This window comes from Apteryx mantelli, chromosome 16, assembly GCF_036417845.1.
Source record: "Apteryx mantelli isolate bAptMan1 chromosome 16, bAptMan1.hap1, whole genome shotgun sequence".
NCBI lineage: Eukaryota > Metazoa > Chordata > Aves > Apterygiformes > Apterygidae > Apteryx > Apteryx mantelli.
This window is the reverse complement of record NC_089993.1, coordinates 14,885,026-14,907,333: the sequence shown is the minus strand read 5'-3', so window position 1 is coordinate 14,907,333 and position 22,308 is coordinate 14,885,026. Positions and strand designations below refer to the sequence as shown.

General features: G+C 38.8%; 1 protein-coding gene and 1 long non-coding RNA gene across 7 annotated transcripts in view; both read left to right on the top strand.

Annotated features, from left to right (window-relative positions):
• Positions 1-22,308, top strand: part of PRKAR1B (protein kinase cAMP-dependent type I regulatory subunit beta) — a 164,654-nt gene that overhangs the window by 21,892 nt on the left and 120,454 nt on the right. For all 6 annotated transcript variants that reach the window (XR_010885833.1, XM_067306406.1, XM_013950899.2 and 3 more), the window contains exon 4: positions 530-621. Coding sequence is in view for 5 of the 6 variants with exons in the window: in XM_067306406.1 (XP_067162507.1) it covers positions 530-621 (92 nt within the window). In the remaining variant the exon portion in view is untranslated. The remainder of the gene's footprint in view (positions 1-529; positions 622-22,308) is intronic.
• On the top strand, positions 2,333-7,046 carry LOC106491328 (uncharacterized). The gene is made up of 2 exons (XR_001293763.2): positions 2,333-5,460; positions 6,484-7,046. It is a non-coding gene; the product is annotated as an uncharacterized lncRNA (long non-coding RNA).

Below are 22,308 nucleotides of genomic sequence, written 5' to 3'. Positions count from 1 at the left end.
AATTTTGACCCGGGTGGGCCTCTCAGGAGCTCAGTTCCTTATACTACCACAACCATTACTGAAAAGCTTTGTGTATTTAACACATTTTTACTTTTTACCTAGAGAAATTTTACTCATTCTTTGGTTTTAAAAATAGGTTGCTTCTGATACTGTTTGGGGAGGGGAAGAATATGAAAAAGGTTTCCCTCAATTTGAGAGATTTGAAAGGACACTACCCAGCTGCCAGTACCTGCTAATTATTTCCCCGTGTACTGTCAATGGTGTTTTATGGATACCCTTCTCCCCATTCACCCTGGATCTTATATTTCTTTTCTGGTTGTCATATTGGGAACATCAGTTCTTATCCTAACATTATCAAAACTGTAATTTATTACTTTCCTAGTGGCTTTATATTAAATCCTAAATCTGTCTCACTGTTTGAAATCAAACTGCATCTATTATCTTGAATAAAGGAATTTTTTAGAGATTTCAAGATCTACAAAGAAATACAATCAGACATGTAATTACCCTTCCTTCTTTTCCCCTACAGGTTATTCCAAAGGACTATAAAACTATGACTGCTCTGGCAAAGGCCATCTCCAAGAATGTGCTCTTTGCTCATCTTGATGACAATGAACGAAGGTATGAGGTGTTTTATGATTTAAAGGATCTTGTAGCTTGACCTGAAGACAGGAAATTGTATTAAATTTTAGTTTAGAAAGCTCCTCAGGGATCAGAACTACTCTCATTGATTTATTTGAGTCAGGCTAGATGCCCTCCTCAACGCTTACTTATGACAGAGAGTAGAATCACAAGTTTAAAAAGGGAAAGAACAGATTAGAATGTATTTAGACACATTAGATATTTTCAGATCAACTGGTCCTGGTGAACTTCATTCTAGGGTACTTAAAGAATTGGTTAAAGCAACTCAGAACTATCTGTAGCTATTTCTGAGAACTCAGATCAGACAGGTCAAGTACTGGAAGAGAGGGAAAGAAAAAGCATAATATCTATAAAGGGGTAAAAGAGAATTGCAGATAAATCGTTTTGCTCTTTGAAAAACTTCTGGAACAAACAAATTACGTTTAAGCACCTGAAAGAGACCAATGAGTTCAGTAACAGACAACATGATTTTTCAAAAACTTGAAAATGTCTTTCTTCAGCACAATAGCAAGTCCTGTAGGTGGGGAAGGCACAATGGAGGCCAAATAGCCTGTCTTTAGTAAGGTTTTTGACATTAATCCTTATGACAGTTACTAAACAGTCTAGGGAAACATGGTTTAAATGAAACCACCATGGAGTCTATGCAAAACTGATTGGATAGCTGTACCCAAATAGCACCTATCGATGGTCCATTATTGTAATGGAAAGATATATTAAGGTGGTGTTTGTTTTGGGTCTGGTTTTCTTAATTATTTTCAGTAATGGTCTCAATGGTGGCATAGAGTGTGATTGTTGAATTTTTAGATGACACAAAGATGAGGACTGCTAGAATATTGGGAGGAGACAAGACAAGAATTCAGAATTATGTTGACAAATCGGAGACATGATCTAGTAGAAACAGGATGGATTGTTGTTGCGCCAAGCACAGAGAACTATACTTAGGCAGGAAGAACACCTGTATGACTGTAAGAAACAACAGTTTTTATAGTCCTTTGAAAAAGGATGCAGAGCTTATTGTGGATCTTGGTCTGAATGTTAGTCACTAATGTCAAGCTGTTGTGAAAAAGGCTAGCATTTTATTGGGGGTGACTAAACAGGGAACATGCAAGACATGAGAAATGATCTTTCCTTTCTGGCTGGCGCTGGAAAGATTTCAGCTGGAGCACAGTGTCCCATTTTGGGCACTGCACTTCAGGAAAAAACAGTTGGAGGAAGTTCAGAAAAGAGCAATGGGAATGATCGCAGATCTAAATAACATGACTTCTGAAGAAAGAATGGGATTGGTTGGCCTGCAGAAGAAAAGTCAGGAGCAGAGGGACATGATGATAGCTTATAATTGTGTATGAATAATGGTATATGAAGAGGAATGGAATAAACTACTCTCTGTGCCAAGGGTGAGTAGGGTAAAGAACAACAGATTTAAAATGCAGTAAGAAAGACTCAAGTCAGATACGAGGAAAAGCTGTCTGATTGCTTGCGTAGCTTGTGGAGTCTCCACCACTTGAGGCCTTTAAGAACAGTTTGGACTACTGTCTGCCAAGAATGACATAAGTAGCGTTGGTCCTGCCTTGCAGCAGAGGAATGGACTAAGTGATGTCGTGAGGTTCTTCCCAACCCTACTTTTCTGTGCTTCTGTGATTACAAAGACCAACGATTTTGTCCACACTGACATTTTAGTACTGGCATAACATCAGCAATATAATCCTTCGATGGGACTACTTGTATGCTTTCAGTCAAGCACATTCTGAAGCATGCAAATTTTGCTCCCTCTTGTGGGCATTTACACAGTCTAATTACTTTGAAATCCTAATTATTATGATATTCCATTAGCATGCAGGTTACTGGAGTAATTAGAAGGGGATTAACGTCACATTTTTTTCTAGCTTTTTCACCCACCACAGAATTCTTACACAGCACTGCTGTAAATTCTAGTTATACCATTGGGATGTTAACATGACAAGCAAGGAAAGAGTAGATTTTCTGGATGAAGAAGGGGCATTTCAGTAATATATCATCAAAGCAGAGTGAGAGAGAAAGAGGGAAGGAGAAGTGCTTTTTCCTGCACTGTGTTGTTTGTGCATCATGGTCATGATGGTCTCTCCTCACCATTCCCCATGTCTCATTTACTTCCATCAGTCAGACTGTCTTGTTATGGATACATGTAAGGAGGGAAGGAAAAGGGTATGTACAGTGTCCCATGTGTGTGCTGTAGAAGGGACGCAGACTATCTGTTTTTGTAGTCCTCAAACTATTGCTTGGGCACGTGTCTGCTATCTCTGCTGTCGAAAGCTTTGGAAGCCTCTTGGTTTCTGGATTCTCCACTGGGCATATTCAGCTTTATACCATATTCCCCTTGCTCTGGGACATGCCTAGGTGCCACATTCAAGCCTGACAACAAGCATAGCAAGCTGTTGAACCACACTGGAAGAAAAAGGAACCCACAGGAGGACGCATGCATCCTGCTTTTGCAGACAGGATTACAGTGAACAAAGAAATTCTCAGATCTTACTGAACTCACTCTTGACATCATGTTATTGCCTTTGTCTGGTCTTGTTTGTCAAGTGTGGAAAAGTAGACTCAGAGTAGACTGCTGTGATCACTTCTAGTTTGCATCTGATTGATGCAGATATGTAGTTCAGCAAATAATTGGTGTATGCCTTTATTTGGGGTTCCCTACGTGCTGTCTTTTTTTTTTTCCCCCCCGAGTCCTTTCTACACTGAAGACTAGATTGTTATTTCATTTAATTTCATGGTCAACCATTCTCTAAGATTTAGAAGATGTTCAGGTGGGGCGAGGATGGAGTAGCAGAGCTTAATTCCTCGTTTATAATGGATGTCTCTTACAATTCTTTTCTCCTCTGAAAATATACTTGCATTAACCTGCTCCATGGCTGTGTAGTCCATGACACTTATTACGTTTGCTGCTTGACAGTTGTGAAGGTCCTTATGTCTGACATAAGCACCTATTTATCAAGGCAGTGTATGTAATACATTAGCTCCATGTCAGATATTCCATATGGTTGATTAATCGCACGAGAGGTCATGCTGAAGTTAAGGTAAATGAGTATCTTTTTGCACTGCTGTTTGCAATAGTTTTGTTTAAGTTTACATTCACAGTCTTATTTTGGATAGCATCTTTTCATGTTACCATGCTTAAAAAAGGTGTGCCATTTATCACACGCACATGCACGCACACACACAGAATCTGATGTAAAATTATGCGGAAAAGGACTGTAAAAGAGAAATTGTGACTTTGTTGGTACTTAAAGCTACAGAGTTGGTTTACCACACAACTACTGTCAAAATGTTCTTTTCAAGAGTACCTAATAGTATAAAGGATAGTGCAGCTCTGAAGAGTGATGTAGCAGTCAACTGTATTCTGTTGGTACTTTTTATTGACTTCAATCTTGATTAAACTCTGGAGTAATGTCCTGGTTTTCTCAAAGTCAGTGGCACAGTGCCCATTATCTTAAGTGGAAATGTGCTTTTAACTCTGAAAGGGCAGTTCTCATCTGCGAAATCAGGAATGCATGTTTTTTAACTGTTTTTGCGCACATGCACCTGATTTACATTTTATGTGCGTCTTCCTTTGCCTACAGCTGGTCTGTTTACATGCATGTTGACAACAGAATCTCCAATTTATATTGATGTATCACAGACTCATTACCCAACATTTTTTGAATCAGTGAGAAGCTAACAGTAAAAAGTTAAAGCAATAGCAGGGCTTCACAAAACTCGTTTGTTACTGTTCTTTAATAGGGGTAGTTTAGCTTTGATTATTTATTAGAATATTGCACATCTAACAAAAGCATTGGACTATATTAAAAAAAATCTGTGAAAATAGTCACAGGCAGGGTGACATCTGATATCTGAAATCTTTGAGAGCTGTGGGGAAGAGAGGGATGTTTTAGGGGTAAAGGGTTTAATTATAAACTAAATAGCTTAAAGAGTTGCGGAGACCACATTGAAGTGTGTCGGTGTGTCTATACTGTAGGCTCATCCTTGTTTCTTACCTTGCTATTAGTCCAAACTCAATAACAGTCTTCTCACAGAAGCCTCATGCCTAGGGTTATATATATATGCTTTGATTGGGTTTGCTTCCCTAGTTGGGATCTGTGGTAAAGCTTGGCCCTTTCACTTTGTTTCAGGCTTTGATGTATCTACTTTGCAGGTAGGATGTATCTAATGCCTGGTAGTTGAGCTTGGTTTTGGTAGTCCTGTTTTGTCATACTGCAGATAGGCACACTGTATAGGCATGTGTACTCTAACTCTTTCCTCTCCTTCTCTCCCTGACCCCACATGACAACTTAACTGTCTGACGTAATTGTGTTTCTTCTATGCTCCACTTCATGACTTCACTCAAACTCTTAGAAGAGACTGCTTGAAGAGTTTTATTAGCTGGGCAGTGAAGCATGTTGGTTAAACTCAGATATAAGTGCAGCAAATTTTTTTGGAAAAGCATAGTGGTGTGAAAACATCATGCAGAAGCTGTGGAGGTGAGAATCAAGAGGACAGTTTTCCAAGGTAGAGAGTACTCTAAAGACCTGCTAGTTATAATCACTGCAAGACTGGCAACTTTGTGCCTGCCTGGTCCTGACTTGGTGCTCTCAGAAACCTCATGTACATGTGCACAGTCCTTCAAAACGGATTCTCGTGGGACAGCTCTGAAGGAGATCCTTGCAATATAGAACAACATGTGGTACATAGATGACAGTGCTGTGCAGATGGGCACTCAGAAGAACTAGGAATTGTTCTGCAGTCTGTTCAAGGATGAATAGCCTTGAGAGAAAATGTCAGTGGAGCTGGACCTACAGCCAGGTAAGATGCTTTTACGCTGTCTTTCATTATCTTGGGGAAAAGTGTAATGGCAGTATTAACTGTGAGGGATTTTTGCATTATAAGCATGAGTTTACTTTTAATAGATGATGTTCCCTGCAACAAATTGTCTTTAACTTCAGTTGAGTGCAGAAACCATCTTGTTTCTCAGCTCTCCCTTTCTTCATTGCACCTGGGATCCAAGATGAAGTCCCAGCACAAAATACATTAAATAAGCCACTGCAGATCCTTGCTTATGGAATTTTTCCTCTAGTAAAAAGAACTCAAAGATGAAATTACAGATTTGAAGGATATTTCAGAAAGTGCATCTTCCTTTGTAATCTGTTCCTCCAAAATGCTGGTGGGATGTTATACTGTTAATAACCTTCAAACATTGTCTAAGGTGGCCTGTTCTATAGATTCTAATGGCTGAACAAAATGAAGAAGTTCCTTGCTGATCTTGCTTCTGCCTCTTCCAGCATGATCTCATGGCTCAGGACCAGCAGTGCTCCTAACAGGCCTAATTCTGAAGTCTGTTAGAGTTCGTGTAAACTTTCCTCCTTTTTGTATGTGTCGTTTGAGAATTTTACATATGGGAGAAATTAGCAAGGCAGTGGTGCATTGTATTGATGCCCTCTCTGCTGCTTTATTTTTGTTCAGTCAGCAGGCAATGAATGATTTCTATCTATGCAGAGATAGAATTACACCCCTAGCTTTGCAACATTTTATTTCCTGTCCCACTCTTGGGTTTCCAGCAGATTAACAGCCTCTAAGGCTTCCTGCTTGTGAAATGGTGTGTAAAGTCAGAACTGGTGACAAGGGGCTAGTCTGATCGTTCTAATCTCTTCTAACCTGGCAATGTAGCTAGCAAGAATTTTTTTATCATTTCAGCATGTAACACTGGACACACACACATTTGGCTTTGCTGTGATGTTGAATAGTAAGGGGGAAGGAGAAGGAAGAGATTTGTTCATTTTGCATCTGTGGGTAAAAATAAAAGTTATTTTTTCATCATTTCACTGACAGGATGTTCAGTCTTTACTGGACAGAGACAGCCACTGAGAACTCTGGCCTGAAGGGGGGAACTGAGAAGATTCAAAGGTGACCTGCTGCGGGAACAGGAGTTGGACCCAGAGTTGACAGTAGCCAAGAAGGAAGAGAAAGAAATTTAACTCAAGCATGACCAGTGGGTGAGAGGACGGGACTGAGAGCAGCAGGACTGTCAGTCTTGGTGCCAGGTCATCACCAGTGCCTGCCTACTCTGCCACATCTTGCAGTCCCTGTTCAGAAGCCTGGTGGACTCCTAACCACATTAAAGAACTAGAATGGGTAGATGTTCACTGTATTTATATGTAAATGCTATGTAAAACTTGTTCATCGAGGAGTAAGGGGAATGGGTAGCTATTTGAAATACAGGTCTGGTAATTATGACACTCCACAATTAGCACTTAAGCTAATAGCACAATTTTTACAAGCATTTATTCTTCATTACTTGTGTACAGGCAGCTGCGATGACCACAATAACTTTCAAAATACTTTTATGTATTTTATTACTTGGATTAATAATAAATTGGTTTGTTTTAACAGTATACCGGTGTGTAAGTGCTTTGGAAAGAAGAGTTAGGAGACTATTTAATGCTTTTACTAAAATATTGTACTCTTTTGTAAAGTCACAAAAAAGCAAGCAATAACAACTGAACACAACAGTAGACAAACTGAGATATTTATTATAGCAATACACAGCATTGCATTTACTCATGTGTTGCCTGCATGGCAAAGGTGTATGAGAATAAAGGATATTTTTTATTTTCTTTGCTTGTGGGGGCCCAGACATATTGATTAAAATTGCCACTTGTACTGGGCACGCAGACCAATCAAGAGTTTTGCCCAAACAAAAATTCTTACCCTTCTCCGAGCATCCTTCCAGACGTGTTGGAGGGCACACACTACAACGATACTGTGGATAGAATTGAAGACAAGACATCTTAATAGTGTTGTAGATATCATCTTGCCCTTAGCATTTCAGAAAAAAAATATATTTGTAGGAAGGTAGTAAAATATAATTAACCTGTGTTCTGCAACATGGTCTGCAATTCAGGTTGTTTTGTAAGCCATGGTTGGTGGCTAAGTGGGGTCCTACAGAAATACTATAAATAGACATATGCTATTTGAAAGACTTTAGGGCCCAAAGTCGAATTTCCTCAGCACTGAGACACAGTAACATTCTTAAAAATGTATTAAGGGTCACCATATAGGTGAAATGAATAATCATATGCTTGTCTCCCTTGAAGACAAAACTAGCAGAGTTAGGCTTAAATTTTACAAGCTGAATGTAAACTAGACGTGGAATTAATTTCTCCTGGTAAGGATACTTAAATAGATTGTAGAATGTTTAGAACAAGTTAGACAAATCTCTTTCAACATAGTATAGTTAATCCTCTGTTTGGATGGGAGAACAGAAGTCTCTTAGTTCTATTTTTGTAATTCTTGGATCCTCAGCGGGTGGAGACTTCTTTGTTTACATCAATATTTTATATATTTGAAGGGTTATTACTACTTCTCATATCTGCTTTCTCAGGTGGATGAATATAATCCTCTCCATCTTCCTTTGCAGACCAGGTTTCTCAGACTGCTGACCATTTTTGTTATCCTTCTCAACTTTCTTTAGTTGGTCCACCTCTTTCTAGTTTGTTTACATTTTTCACAGCAACAGGATATTGTTGACTCCTACAACACGTGGGATCACTGTAGTCATTGGATTCTTTTCTGCAGAAATGCTGCCTTGGCAGTCAGTCTTCATTGCGTATTTGTGCCGTTGATTATTCCTACCCAAATATGACACTTAGCACCTGTGACTTTATTGAAAGTGAATCTGTCTTCTCAGACCATTTCTTCAATTTGTAATTGTTCCTAATCCTGTTTTCTGAAGACCTTGCAGCTCCTTTGCAGCTAGGTATTGTCTTCAAATTCAGAAAATACACTTTTTCCATCATCCAGATCATTAATGACTTGGGTACTTGTTTCAGTATAGGCATAATCTAACATGACAAGAGTGATTTTTCCATAGCTAAGAGATGATTTTTAGTTATTGTCCTGTTGATCTCATATTAAAATATTTTTGAAACTTCTGGTGATTAGTGAATACCAAGGATATTATTACTGATATAAGCTTTATTTACTTCTTCATAATACGATGTTTTATTAAAACACTGGCCACAGGCCAGCTGGAAAGCTTCATGTATGTGGAAGAAACCTAAGACGGCCCCATTCAGGAGCAAGATATTTAACAAACAGGATGCCACAGCTATGACATATTCATTACACATCCTGTATTTTCCTTGTATTTATAACTTGACTCTTTTGTTAAAAACAAATACACATAGATCTAGATTCTTTGTGTGATTCATGCCTACAGTGATGCAGAACAGTGCAAGAAAACTTCCCTTTCCATGATACTGCATTATGATTTCTGTAGTTCCTGGAGTCCACATTGTGCTCAAACCACGTAGATGTTTGAGGAGGATATTTACTCTGCCTGCTGTAGGCATCTAAGCTGGCTGCTGCTCAAAACACCTAAGTTAGGAGCCTCAGGATATGGTTTTACAATTGATTTAAGCCAAACTAGCTCTGAACTGCTACCAAAAGAGGAAGTAACACAGTTATTGCCAAGCCTTGGCTGCATGTTCCTCTTGCTGTTCTTGTGCTGGCACTAGCACTTGTGCGGCCAGGTTTAGACAGATCAGCTCTCTGAAAACTGATCTCCCCCAGCTCCCACTCTCTACCTGGCTGCACAAATACTTTTGCTGGCCTAAGGGAGGCAGTGGAAACATGCTACTGAGAGACAAGGGCAGGCCAGGGCCTCCCCTTTTGGCTGCAGCAGCAGCAACTGGAATCAAATTAAGTGAGGGCAAAACTGCCACCTTAAGTTCCCATAGTAGTCAATGGACCAAGTCAGATGATTGAAATAGATGGCATGAATACCACTATAATGAGCAATTGTTCCTGGCCAAGAATGCTCAAAATATAAAGAGATAAGCTGGTCAGAAGGTGAGAGATGGAAAAGAAAGAATAAGATGTGAGAGAAATTACACAGCAGAGCATGGCAAAGCCAGGAGACAAGAGGGCTTTGGTGACTCAGTAATATGGCTTCTCCATGTGATATTACAATTTTTTATATGATCAAAGAATTGAAGGGGCTTCTTCCCTCTCCTTTTTGGGAGTAGCAACAGAGAGAGGGGAAGGATGAGAGCATCATCCCAATCCACTTTGCACAGGGTGCACAGAGGAGCAGGCTGCGTTTTGTGAAGGTTTGTAGAGACGTGAATGTCCAATCTGTGCTCGAATTCTAGGAGGCAGTCAGCAGATGGTGGGAATTTGGGTGTAGAGCAAATGTGTATATGCGAATTATATATAAGTATATATTTGTACCTACATATATATAATTTGGGGCATATGTATACAGAGAGAGAGAGATGCATCCTCCAAAGTGCTGTCCCTTGATGGTTATTGGAAGCAAGCGTGATCTGATTGTATGTACTCATGCATTTAAAGTGGATCTGTGGCATTTCTGAGGTCTTGTGAAATGATTTAAATGCTTCACAATTCCATTCTAAAAATGAAATTATGAAAGCTGAAAGCAGCAGGTGGCCTGCTTGGAAGAGAATTAATCTTCAGCCCTGCACTGAATCTTTCCTTTTATTAGGGGGTACTGGCATTTTACGTAAGGATACTGAGACCAGTCATCTTTTTTCTTTAAGTAATGTTGTTTTAACACACAAACATCAATAAAGATGAATATACTGTGATTGTGCCTGTAGCCAAATGTGACATGTTTGGTACTAAAGAGACTGGTGCAAAGACTTCTCTTTGTGTGGGAGAGAGACTTTATTCTGATGCTCAGTCATATTAGATACTTAGCCTGTCCTTTGAATTGTACTTGTAAGCAACCAAGGAAGAGGAAACTCATCTTTCAAACAAGCCAAAGCATACTAAACAAAAGCTTTCCTTCTCTGGATAATATCAAAGTATTATGCAGGTAAACTATCTGTCAATCCAGCTTATCTTTGTGCCTTTTATGCCTTGTTTATGGCCTTGATTCAGCATGGTATTTAAAAAGCCATGTTTAACTATAAGTGTGACTTGTTCCATTGACTTGCTCTGGATGTCAAAGGAACTGTTTGTGTGTTTAAATTAAAGCACTTTCAGTCTTGCTGAATTGGAGCGTGCCAATGAGGAATACTGCTTAAAACTAGAAAAAGTTATGGATTTTGGAGACAACAGTCATCTGGCAGCAGAGATGGAAATGAAATCAGGTAGAGTTGCCCAGCCATTTGGAAAATAAATGATCCAACTCTCCATTCAAGGATTAGCAATGAATTTGACACTGACTTTATTTTCCAGTACATCCATCTCCTTTACCCAAGAAATATTGTCTTTAATTACCATTGTGGTGCCTGCAGGCAGCAGTCTTTAAATTAGTTATGCAAAGTTCTTCTCTCAGCAGTCATCGGGAGACTGTGTCTACTTTACTATCGATCCCTTTACAGCAGTCTGACAGCATACATATTTTGTGTAAGAAAGCCCTTTTTGTGATGTCAAAATTTTGGCCTGGTAATAGGTTTTTCTCTTAAACATAACTATAAGCATGCACATTTGGTATTCATGGATATTATCTTTAGAAACAAATACTGTCAGTTCGTAGATTTTAGAGGTTGTGATTTACCCTCAGTGTTTTGTTAGGCTATATATATTCTTTATCACAAATACTAATGGCACCATTCCTGATGGGAATTATTTTTCAATCTGTATGAAATAGTGGCTTACCTATGGCAATATGTCATCCATTCTGAAAAAGAGAGTTAAAGTGGAGAAATAATTTACCTAATTCCTTTTTAGATCTAGAATAGATGGCCTGAGACAAATAAAATTCATGCATACACATGAAAAAATCTTGAACCTAAACTTGTCTTTATCTCTACATATGTAAAATAGAAAAATTAAGACTATTTACTGCTGAATTTAACAGCCCTTGTAAGATCTTTCTAAAGGTCCAGTATGCATTATTGTGCCTTTGTGTGCTTCTTTACACAACAGTTAGCTGGCAGTGGTTCTGAAAATGTATTTCTCAATGTTAAGGCTTTCCAGAATTAAACACAAAGGTTGAGTAAAGGAGTATCCACTCTTCTCAGCAAGTTTTTGTCTTTTGCATCAGAACAGCTAGAAGCTTGTCGGGAGCAGTAATTTGTCTTTGTGCATGGAAGAGCAATGGTTTATTTCAACTAAAGCTCTTCAAAGTGATGCTTACTTTTTTGTTTTCAGAAAGGTTGTAGATAACCTGTCAACAGTTACTCCTACTCTAATAAGTCTTGATTAGGTGACTGATTCTGCAACTTTCCACATCTTCCAAAGCCTACATGTCTTCAAGTGGGAGTATTACCAGTACTGGTACTGGAGGATCAACTGTATGACTAAGTTGCTTAGTTATGCATTTGGAATAGGATCTTCAAAGAGCTTAAAGGAACTAGGTATTCACACTGATTGAGATATAGTGGGAAGTGAAAATTTAACTCCTATTAAGTTGTCTTGAAAATCCCCATCTTATATTCTGAATGTTTAAACCTATAGATTTATATTACAAGATGACATCTGCTTAGCAGCACCACCTTTGGAAAGAAGGGAAGAAACTAACCTCATAACAAAAAATAATCTATAATACTATGGCATTTAGTGTTGTTTTTTTTTTTTCTTATAGAAATAGAAGGTTCAGTTTAGCAACCAGATGAAATTTCTCTGTCATTCCAGTGCACTTAGTGGAAATACTGAGTGTAAGTTAATTTGACTGTTAGGCTCCTAACTGTTTTAATGAAAAAAAATCCGAGAAACCCGAACAATGATTTAGTTCTTGTTTTACAAGTTCCTTACTAAAGGCTTTGACCTGAAGTACATTGCATCTTGTGAGGTAACAGCTGGTCTATCATTGTCTTTGGAAAAAAGTAACAGTTGCTAAGATTTCAGGAAACAAAGATGGTCTTTGAATCAATTGGAACAGCTGTAAGAGACTGTCACACCATGCACTGTCAGCTGCTAAATTCAGATATTCAGACTGACTGAAATGGAATACTTTAACCCTTTGGCACCATCAGGTTCTTTTTCTCTCTCTGTTTTTCTTCTTTTTTTTTTTTAAGAATGGCAGAAAATGGAATTTATTTTTCATTTTGCCTTTTGCTTTCAGAAAAAAAAAATTACCACTTTCTTTGCAAGGATTTTACTTCTTTTATTTACTCAACTTCTACTTTATAAGCCTTATGAAAACATGTTGCTGACCGATGAAATTTCCATTAGAAAGGTGTAACAAGCTCCTCTGTGTCGTGCGTTAATTAGAAAATAGAACAGTATGTACTGGTATCTGGAAAACGGCATCAGACACTATTTTAAGGCACTCAGCATCTTTCCAGTTTTGTGTGTACAGATGTATTTAGCCTAACAAAGCACAATAAAAGGTAACTTGATCACGGTCTGGAAGAGAAAGATAGGTGATAGCAAAGGTCTCTTTAATAGACAGAAGCATGTGGGATCCAAAGCTGGTGGCTGAAGCTGGGCAAATTCAGATTGGAAAAGTTTAGTTTTCGCTTTTTAAAGTAATCAGGGAACTGATCCATAATCTAAATTAGCTCTGGATGTGGCAGATTTTCCACTGCTTGAAGTCTTCAGATCAAGCTTGGCTCTCCACTGTTGCTAGTTTTTGCAGAGTTTTCTTAAGTGCTCCAGAATATTGTGAGTTTTTTTCAAACATGGCAACATACAAGGACATGAACTTTTATTTCTCTTAGTGAAGAGTCAGCAGCCATCTCCTGTCAATAAAACACTTGCAAATATGACTTTTGTACTCTGAAAGACAAGCTGTTATAGCTTGGGGCCTGACTGTGATTTTTGGGTGCCTGAAATAGGCACGTATTGGGTATCTTTCTATGGTTTAGCTCAATTACAAATCATTGGCTATTATTCAAGACCCTCTGAATGAAATTCTGTAATCGGTGTTAGACAGTTTCATGAAGGCTGTTGCTGCTTTAACATCTGTTTATCGGTAGACTTTTACTGCTGCACATCAGTACATCAGGCTGATGCTACTGCTAAGGTAGAAGGTGAAGCCGCCGGCGGGTGGTACCCCAGAGCCCTCTGCTCGGCTTCTGCAGGGCGCTCGGGTGACCGTACCGTCAGCCTGGTGTCTCAGCACTGCGCGTCGTGTCTCCTTGCGCAAAGAGCCATCGTGCTCGTTGAAACTTGCTCCCTAAGTCATTTGCTTCAGTATTTCCGAGCTACTGCTTAGGGGTGGCTTCTTATAAAGAGAAAAAATCTATTGCTGATCACGTATAATCTTCTTTCTTGTGTCCTGTATTAGGCTTCTAGGCCCTGATTCTGCAACGTCTGAGTAACTAAAAGGTTTGCTCTTATGATCACTGATTGCAGGATCACTTTTAGTTTATTCTGTTTGTGGATGTGACAGCCTGAAAAAAGTAGATTTGTATCATGACCCCAGAGGATTTGAAAGAGCTTTGCTAACATGAATGAATATCCTAGAAAAAAGGCCAGTAAAAATAGAATTATTTTCCAGACGTGATAATTGAGGTAAGCAGAGTAAACTGCACAATCTAGGGCTTTAATTCTCGTTAGTAGGAAAGCACTTTACTCTGCTGATAGTCTGTTTTATATTTACAGTTACCATAAGGCCTGTGTACAGCTAGACCTCCTGAGATCCAGCTCTGCATTCTCAGTGAAACACCAAGTTTTTTTTCATTAAGACTAATTCCACCCAGGTTTCCACATCTTGTTTTTTAATATGTCTGATATTTTCTGAGATCCATTCATTATGAAAAATCTGTTGTATAAGAGTTAAAAAGACAGGGAGAAACAATAGAAACAAAACAATATATTTATATATTTTCTGAATTTAATTTTCTCATTTTTTAATTTTTTATTTAAAAGATTTATAAGAAGATCTTACTGCTGCATTTGAAATATTCATTTTTTTTTTCTCCTGTTCCTTCTCCAATTGATAAACTTTGGTCCAAGCCCTTTCCTAACAGAGGCACATCATGATCTTATGAGGTGAATGGGAATTACTTTTTCTTAGCCAGAAGCAGAGTGTGGCCTTTTGACATCCTAATAATTCCCAGAGCAGCCAAATGAACCTTCACCATGATAGAATGGATTTGTTATGTTAAAATATTGTAGCACTGCCATGATTCCAAGTCCTGACAGTTTCACCACCGCGGTTGACCTGTGTTCCTTTTACAGCTGCTTTCTGCAACGTGGTTAGAACAGCAGCACAGATTTTTCATGGCTTTTAGAAGCTTGATTTAAAATAGTGATTTGGCATGTTATGTTTTATCGAGGTTTACTTGCTGTTCCTTAATGGTATGTCACGTGTCATGTTTCCTCTTTTACTTACTAAATCCTGTATTTTGATTAGAACTTATTTCCAAGAATATGAAATTATTGTTCTATTATTAGAACGCACAGCTTGATTCCTTGACGGGCTGACAAGAGCTTTGCAGCACTTTGCAGGAACAGTCCTTCCTAATCAAAACTGTCTGTGGGAATGTCAATCAGTTTACCCTGAAACTTCAATACTTCTGGTACCAAAATATAGCTGAAATAAAGCTGCTCAGGCAGTATGTTGTGGCATCTGGGACTGAAACCTCTCCTTTCCAACTCAGCCCACCCTCTGATGCTGACAGATACTCCTCACCGTCCAGAGCAGGAGCTAGGGAAACATGCCTTTTCAATGCCCGATTGCTTGCATACATATCCTCATCGAGTTCTTCATAGATTTCAATATGTACGAAGTTTTCTTCTGCATGTTATACCATATTAGTATGCATTCATAGTCATATCACTCCTCCCATATTTAAGTAATAATAAGTGAATTGTGTTTAGAATAAAATAAATAAATCAACTAATTCAGTGCACCTGAAGACCTTCCTTCTGTTGCAAGGTTCATTCACTGGTTTCTAAGCGATTTCATATACTGTGCTTTTTGGCTTTGAGACTTCCATCTTCTTATGGTTTAGGATTTTAGCCAAATTCAGCACTTGAAATCTGATCTTCACTTTAATTTGTTCAGTGCAGATTGTTTTTAATTACCTGGGCTATGTATCATTATGTCATAAAATTTAGATTTCTTTTGCAGCAACTCCTATTAAAAAATTGCCTGCCAAATACAGTTATTGTGAATGTGAATGATTTATATTTAGAATAGTTTCATTTTCAAATGCTGCTTTCATGGAAAACAAGGTTTAATTGTGTGGGAACAATGGAGATTCTGCAAACAGCTCTAATAGGTACAGTTCCTTTCTTCTTTCTAATACTTGGCTTTATAAATTGGATTAGGACATGAGAGATACAGTGAGAAAAAGAAAATAAAGAGTTGTATCATTCTTAGGCTCTAGAACCATATTCTTAATGCCTGTGGGTGAAATGATGAACAGTTTGTGCAAAGTTTACTAAGAGTTATTTCTACTAAAGATCTCCACATTTCTTCTTTATCAGTTTTATTTATTTTGCTGCTTTGTTTTAGTGCCGTAGTGACACCCTCTGGCAATGGCAGGACAGTTCTGTTTCCATGAGGTAACGCTTTCCCAGGAAGCAGGCTGGGAAGGCGTTGGTGTATCCTCTGCTTCCTTCTCTCTCAGAGGTAGTTTGGCTCAAGAGTAAAAATCACACGTGTGAAGGTAATTAACATTGTACACAGATGTGATGGCTAATTGATACAAATTGAAGAACTCCGTAATAAACAATGTTAGGTAGCTTTTTTTTTTCGTGAATGGCTTGAAAAATCTCCCTTTGCACATAAATTAGTTTGTTTACTCCAACTCTGAATCACGCTGTTCTCTTCTGGAGCGACGCTCTGAGCAAAACCTTACTGGCAAATGCCCTGGCTGCTGGGAGGCTTGGGACTTGCACGAGACCAGAGAAGATCACTCACCAATCCATCCTACCTGAAAAATAAAACAGGTTTTTAAAAATGGAAAAGCTACTGGGAGTTGTCCGTCTACTCTTAATTTTGTATTTTGCGTTGGCGATGCTTCTATGTGTGATGTTTTAAACAATGTTGTAATTGGTCACAGAATGCAAACTTCATGCAGTTAAATTTTTTTTCCAGGCAGTATAGTGAGGAAAAACACTTGGCACATTGAACTGGGGAGGCTAAAGTTTGGAGAATGGTTGAAGAAGCCTGAGTCCTATTAAAATCAAGGAGACGGAGAATACTCCATGGCTCTTTTATAAGCAACTTCATGCATGTCTACAGGGCAAGCTATGGGGTAGTGCAGAACTGTGTGAGGTACCCAGATGATCACATTTGGGCAATGCAGACTACCTGGCTGCGGCAGTGTGAGCGTCCACGCAGGGCAGTTTACTTGGCTTCTCACCAGCGTAAACTAGCCCACATGGAGGTTGGTGCTGCTGGACCCTTTTCAGTGCTCAAGCAAAGCTGAAGGCGACACTGTTAGAAAAACTTCCATACACAAGTAGGGAACGGTGGGTTTGAAACCCAAACCTTAACAGGCCCTATTGCTCTGTCCCATACGGACTGCTCCCCACCTCCGGGGAACGAGCCCTCCCCAGTTCGTGGCAGGGGCAGAGTTGTCCTGGCCCGGGGCTGGGGCCTCCTGGCGAAGGCCCAGGGACTTCTCAGCCTGTTAATGAAGGGTGCAGGTTTGGCTCCGCTTCTGAAAGCAGCCGTGGTGGTATCTGCCACCTGGGGTCACTGTGTTCAAGGTTATTAGAAAGGAGAAGTATAAAGTAACAAAGAAAATATAAGCAGTGAGAAAAAAACCAAAACCAAATCCCTGAGGCTGAATTTTGGGTTGCCATAAGTATACAAATTACTTGAAATTTTAATTGTGTATGAAAAAAATGAAGGCCTGTATTTCAATGTGTAAACAGAAGTCTGCTTTAAAAAGTTGTAGTTTCGTATAATGTAGGAGAGAAACTAACACAAGAAAAGCACTGTCTCTCGTAGACCTTTTCGTATTACAGTTTGTCTTGGCTCTTCTACCTGTTGGCTAGTGCAGTGTACTACAACTGACTTTAAAGATCTTTGTAGCTGTGTATTTTGTGATTGAAAAACATTCAGTGGTCTTGCTGCTGCTCTCAGGCTTGTTTTATGTCGGAGTCATTGCACCTATTTCAGTAGATTTTCTTATTATTTACACACATGTAAGGGAGAGGATAAGCGAGTCCAATATAGATTTTGAATCTGCACCCATCTTATAGTGTTTCTTAAGTGTACTATTATTTAAACCTTTGTCTCAGCTAACCCCACATGATATATATTATGTACCCGTGGTACATCTTATAAGCACTTTAGCTGAGTTTTCAAGCTGGCTAGGCTTAAAGCTGTCAAAATATCTATTTATTTTAGAACTCCTCAGAAGGTTGTGTGGGTGCAATGTTTCTACGGAGGTGCTACACGGTGAGAGAGAAAGGGCTGGTTGTGCTCGGGGAAAAGAGCAGCTCCAGGTGGTGCAAGGGCTGCTTCCAATGCCCGTTACCGTCGGAGCAGCATCCGCGGTGCGTGCTGGTGCGAAGCGGCACGTGCCTAGTGCTCTTTGAGAGCTGTCTGTAACATCCTCCTGGCAGCCAGACGTAGGAGGTCAACGCTACAGCAGTAAGGCGCTGAAACCCTTCTTCCACTTTCTTCTGCTCTCAGGTTCTTGTATAAAGAGCTGTAGTTAACCAAAGAATGTATTTCTACTGCTGCACCTGGCCACTGGGTGGCCTCCATTATATCCGAAGCAGATATGTACATCTATGGATTATGTCTCTTTTTCCTAGCTGAATATTGCCAAAACTTCTAGGTAATGGGACATAAGATATTTTGTGCTGTTCAGGCTGCTGTTTAGTATGGAAAATTGGTAAATGGATATTTTAAACCTTTTTTGTCATTAATATTTGGAAAGTGCGTATATAATTTACTAAATCTCTTTGTTATATCTGTGCATTCATTTCGATCAGAAGTACTTCAGTTATAGGTATAGCTGAAGGAGATAAGTGTGGTGAAAATGCACCTAGTAACATTTGCTCTGTGGCTTTTTGCAAATGGAAATCATACATTCTTTGCAATACAGAGGGATTACATAGTCAGCTGCGTACTGCAGAATTCCCTTATCTAAAACTTGCTCCAGTGCCTTTCCACATGAACTTTGCATTGCCCACACCATCTCTAAATAAAATTGTTATTTATCATCTTTTTTAATTACAGGACCTTTAAACCATATGTGAGTACCAAATTTTGGTTTTATGATAACCAGTGTTCTTTGGAGTAATTCATTATTTCTGTCATCAGGAGATCAGAATTGGAACATTCTGTGTTTGTCTCTTACAGTGAGATACCTCCTCACAGGGGTATCATGTTCCTGTGCACATAATTGGTAGTATATGAAGAATGTAAATTAAAATATTATTTTGGCTCTGAAAGGTGATGAGGTTAGGAAGGCATCATTAATATGCTCAGTAGTGCAAAATAATACTTTTGCTTTTTAGTTTCCTTTGCTCTTCCTTCAGAATTCGAGTTAAGCTGAAAATATGGCACAGCTGATTTCTTTTTACGCACGTGAAAATGTGTGGAATGTGCAGTAAGGGAGAGAATCGCAGCCATTTGGGCAAGATAACACCATGTTCAGTGCTGAGACACCAGTCTCACTGTCTGATCCCGTGAGCAGGCTGCACAAAGCGAAACGCAGGGCTCAGTGCCACCACTTGCTGTTGTAGGAACCGGCAGGATTGGTCCACCGTGAAGCAGGAGAGCTACCATAGATTTCGTTACTGGTTTATTATGCTGAAGATATGTTGTTAACTGCACTTTTTCTTCTCTGTGGCCTAAGTTCTTTTGAGCGCTGTTGAACGGTCCATAGAAAGCACATCATCGGTTAGCTGCTGCTAATGGATCAGATGATAGAAGATTAAGGCAGAAGTGGAAGATCTTTATGGATGTAAGTCAATATTCATTAACAACATCTAACTGTGTTAAGTCTCAGGAGAAAGGAGAATCCTGGTTGTAAGATCTGCAGCTTGATGGAAAGATGCACAAGAAACCAGTGGATAGTAGTGACTTGATAACTGAAAAGCAAACAGTGGAAAGCTTTGTGAAGCGTATTTATAATAATAAAACCTGACTCTTACAAGGGTAAGAAAGGTAAAGTAACTGTTACCTATGTTTAACACTTCTTGGATATTCTATGTTATTGTGATCGATGGATAAAATTACAAAGCAAATACCTGATCCTGTAAGTGGATCTATGCAAACAAGCTACTATAATCCTGAGGAGCTCAGTGGACCTCAGTGGGAGCCACTACAAGCAGGAGGATTAATAGTTTTAAATGAGTTCAAAAGAGCATTTAGTAAAGGAGCTGTGGACTGTAATCAAAACAGCAGAAAATATGGGAAGAATAGATTTAAGTTGTGCTCTTTAGATAAGTCTTTTGTAAAACTAAGTCAGAAAGTCAATAATTAGTTTTTAAAAAATTCCAGGAGCAGTTTAAATTTGGCCACCCTTCACATTTACTGAAACTGTCACACAAAATAGATAGTTATCTAATGGGATTGAATTAATGTTTTCTTTGTTACTGGGGTCTGCTTTTCCCTCTCCTTATTTTTGTTGATTTAATCTCCAGGAGTGTAATCTTGCATCAGCACAACATTGCATAGATTGCAAGATATAGGACTGTAAAAACATATATTTTCCTAAATGTCATTTTAAAACGCTCTGGTTTTTCTTTTATTTTTTTAGTGCTTTTGAGTTCTTTTCTCTCTGATTCCACTTCTGGGTAGTGAGATAACCCAGCTTTGCAGTCACAGAGGTGTGAAAAATCAAATCATAATTTAAAAAAAGATATTAAAACAAATTTATAACAGTTTGCTTTTCTAAAATGCAAATGAGTTATGGGATAAGACTCACTCGTGTTTGCTATATGTGTTGATTGGCACAACCCATCTATTGCATTTGGAGATTTGGTGATTGATAGGATTCTGTGGTTGTTTTTATTGAAAATTCAGGGTTCAACTCAGTGCATATTTTTAGTTCCTGATTTCTATTACTGATTATAATTTCTGGTCAATTTTGCCTCCTCTTCCCATCTCCATCCCCTGGTATTCACAGTGCTGCCATTTTGCCTTTCTTTCTTAAATCTGCCAGTTTTAAGTTTTGGTCATTTTTTACTTTGCTTCTCCTGCTGGCCCTTGGGCCCACTGCTTTACATCTCCCCCCACTTTGTAATTTCCGCTTTATTTCTGGCATATGGTCAATTGCAGAAAAAATAAATCTAACCCATGAGTCTAGAGAGGCAGTATAAATTCCATTTTTATCAACATTTGTCAGTTAAAATTGATATTACCAAGCCTGTTCCAAATATACATTAATAATATCTTGTACCATTTATTCTATATATATAACACTTTCATATGGCAGATGAGGAGAGATGTTTCAGTGAAACTGTATGCATTTAAAAGTACAGAAATAAAATCCGTTGACTACACCCCAGTGTTGTCACACTCGCCGTGTGTATGTTTATACTTATGTGCACGTAAGTCGCTTTTAAAGATGAACTTGTATAGGAATATCTGATAAGATATAAAACTGAAACATGAAATCTGGGCTGATCCTTTGAGTTTTGGTTGAAGGCCAGATGCTGGAAAATGATTTGAGTTCAGATTCAGCCAAAACCCCTTAAATAAGGGTTTTTGGCAATATTTTTAAGAACAGCTGATCTTTTCACATTTTTTCCATGTGGGTTAAGAGAGTAACCAAGATGTCACTGAAATACTGCTGTTTGCTAACTACTAACTGCTCATTGAAAAAAAATGCAACTCTCATATGGTGCCAAAACTTTGGCATTTTCCTTTGGTGTATCTCAAAACTCTAGATGATAGATAATGACATTAAGGAGAGTGAGTTGAAGATAATTGCAAAGCATTGCTTATTACATTTGAAAGAGATATCATCATAGGGCATTCTAATTTTTTAAGACGCTGATTAATATAACAGCTACCTAAAAAAAACTGGCAGTGAATGTGTTTCTAGGGAGTTTGCAGGATTACTGGTTTATGCATTTTCTTTTACAGCCTACACAGTTGGAGATAATTCAGAATCTAACTGTTTAAGAGTAAGCCAAGTATCTAAAATCTTGTGACCATATTTAGGGATGGATGAAATGTTTTGGTTAAAATAGCTCACACTCCTCTACACATGTCCGTATTTCTGTCCTGTCTTCAGACAGGTGAAAGGAGGAGACAGGGAGACCTCAGAGATTTTCTTCACCTGTCCTTTAAGCCGTCAGCTCGGTGTTAGTGATCTCCCAAGTAGTGTTGTCTCCTGACAAGGGCAGAGGAATAGGGGGAAAATTCAGAAGATATGGGAATAATAGCAGTACTTGGAGCTTACATGTTTTTCCTTGCTGTCCCTCTGCTACTGACCTTCCCCAGTTACTGTCAGTCCCTGTCCATATGGCATGTTTGTCTGGAAAAAGGCTTTCTTCATCTCTGTTTGGAATGTGCAAATTATGGAGAGGGCTACTGCAGTTTAAAAATAGCATTTATTAGCAGATAGATTAAGGGCTAGAAAAGAATGTTTGGTGGAACAGTGAGAAAGGCAGTCCCAAGCTACATCTGTAATAACGAAATTTTTGCAGTAGTCGTAGACGATCTGTTCCTACTATGTACCAGGACATACAGTAATACCCACGGGTGTGCCAGGAGGCTGAACTTCACACATTTCCTGAGAGTCAGTAATTCAGCACAACATATGCAGATAGATGGATTCTCCAGCTCTGATTTGCAGATGAAATCTAGAG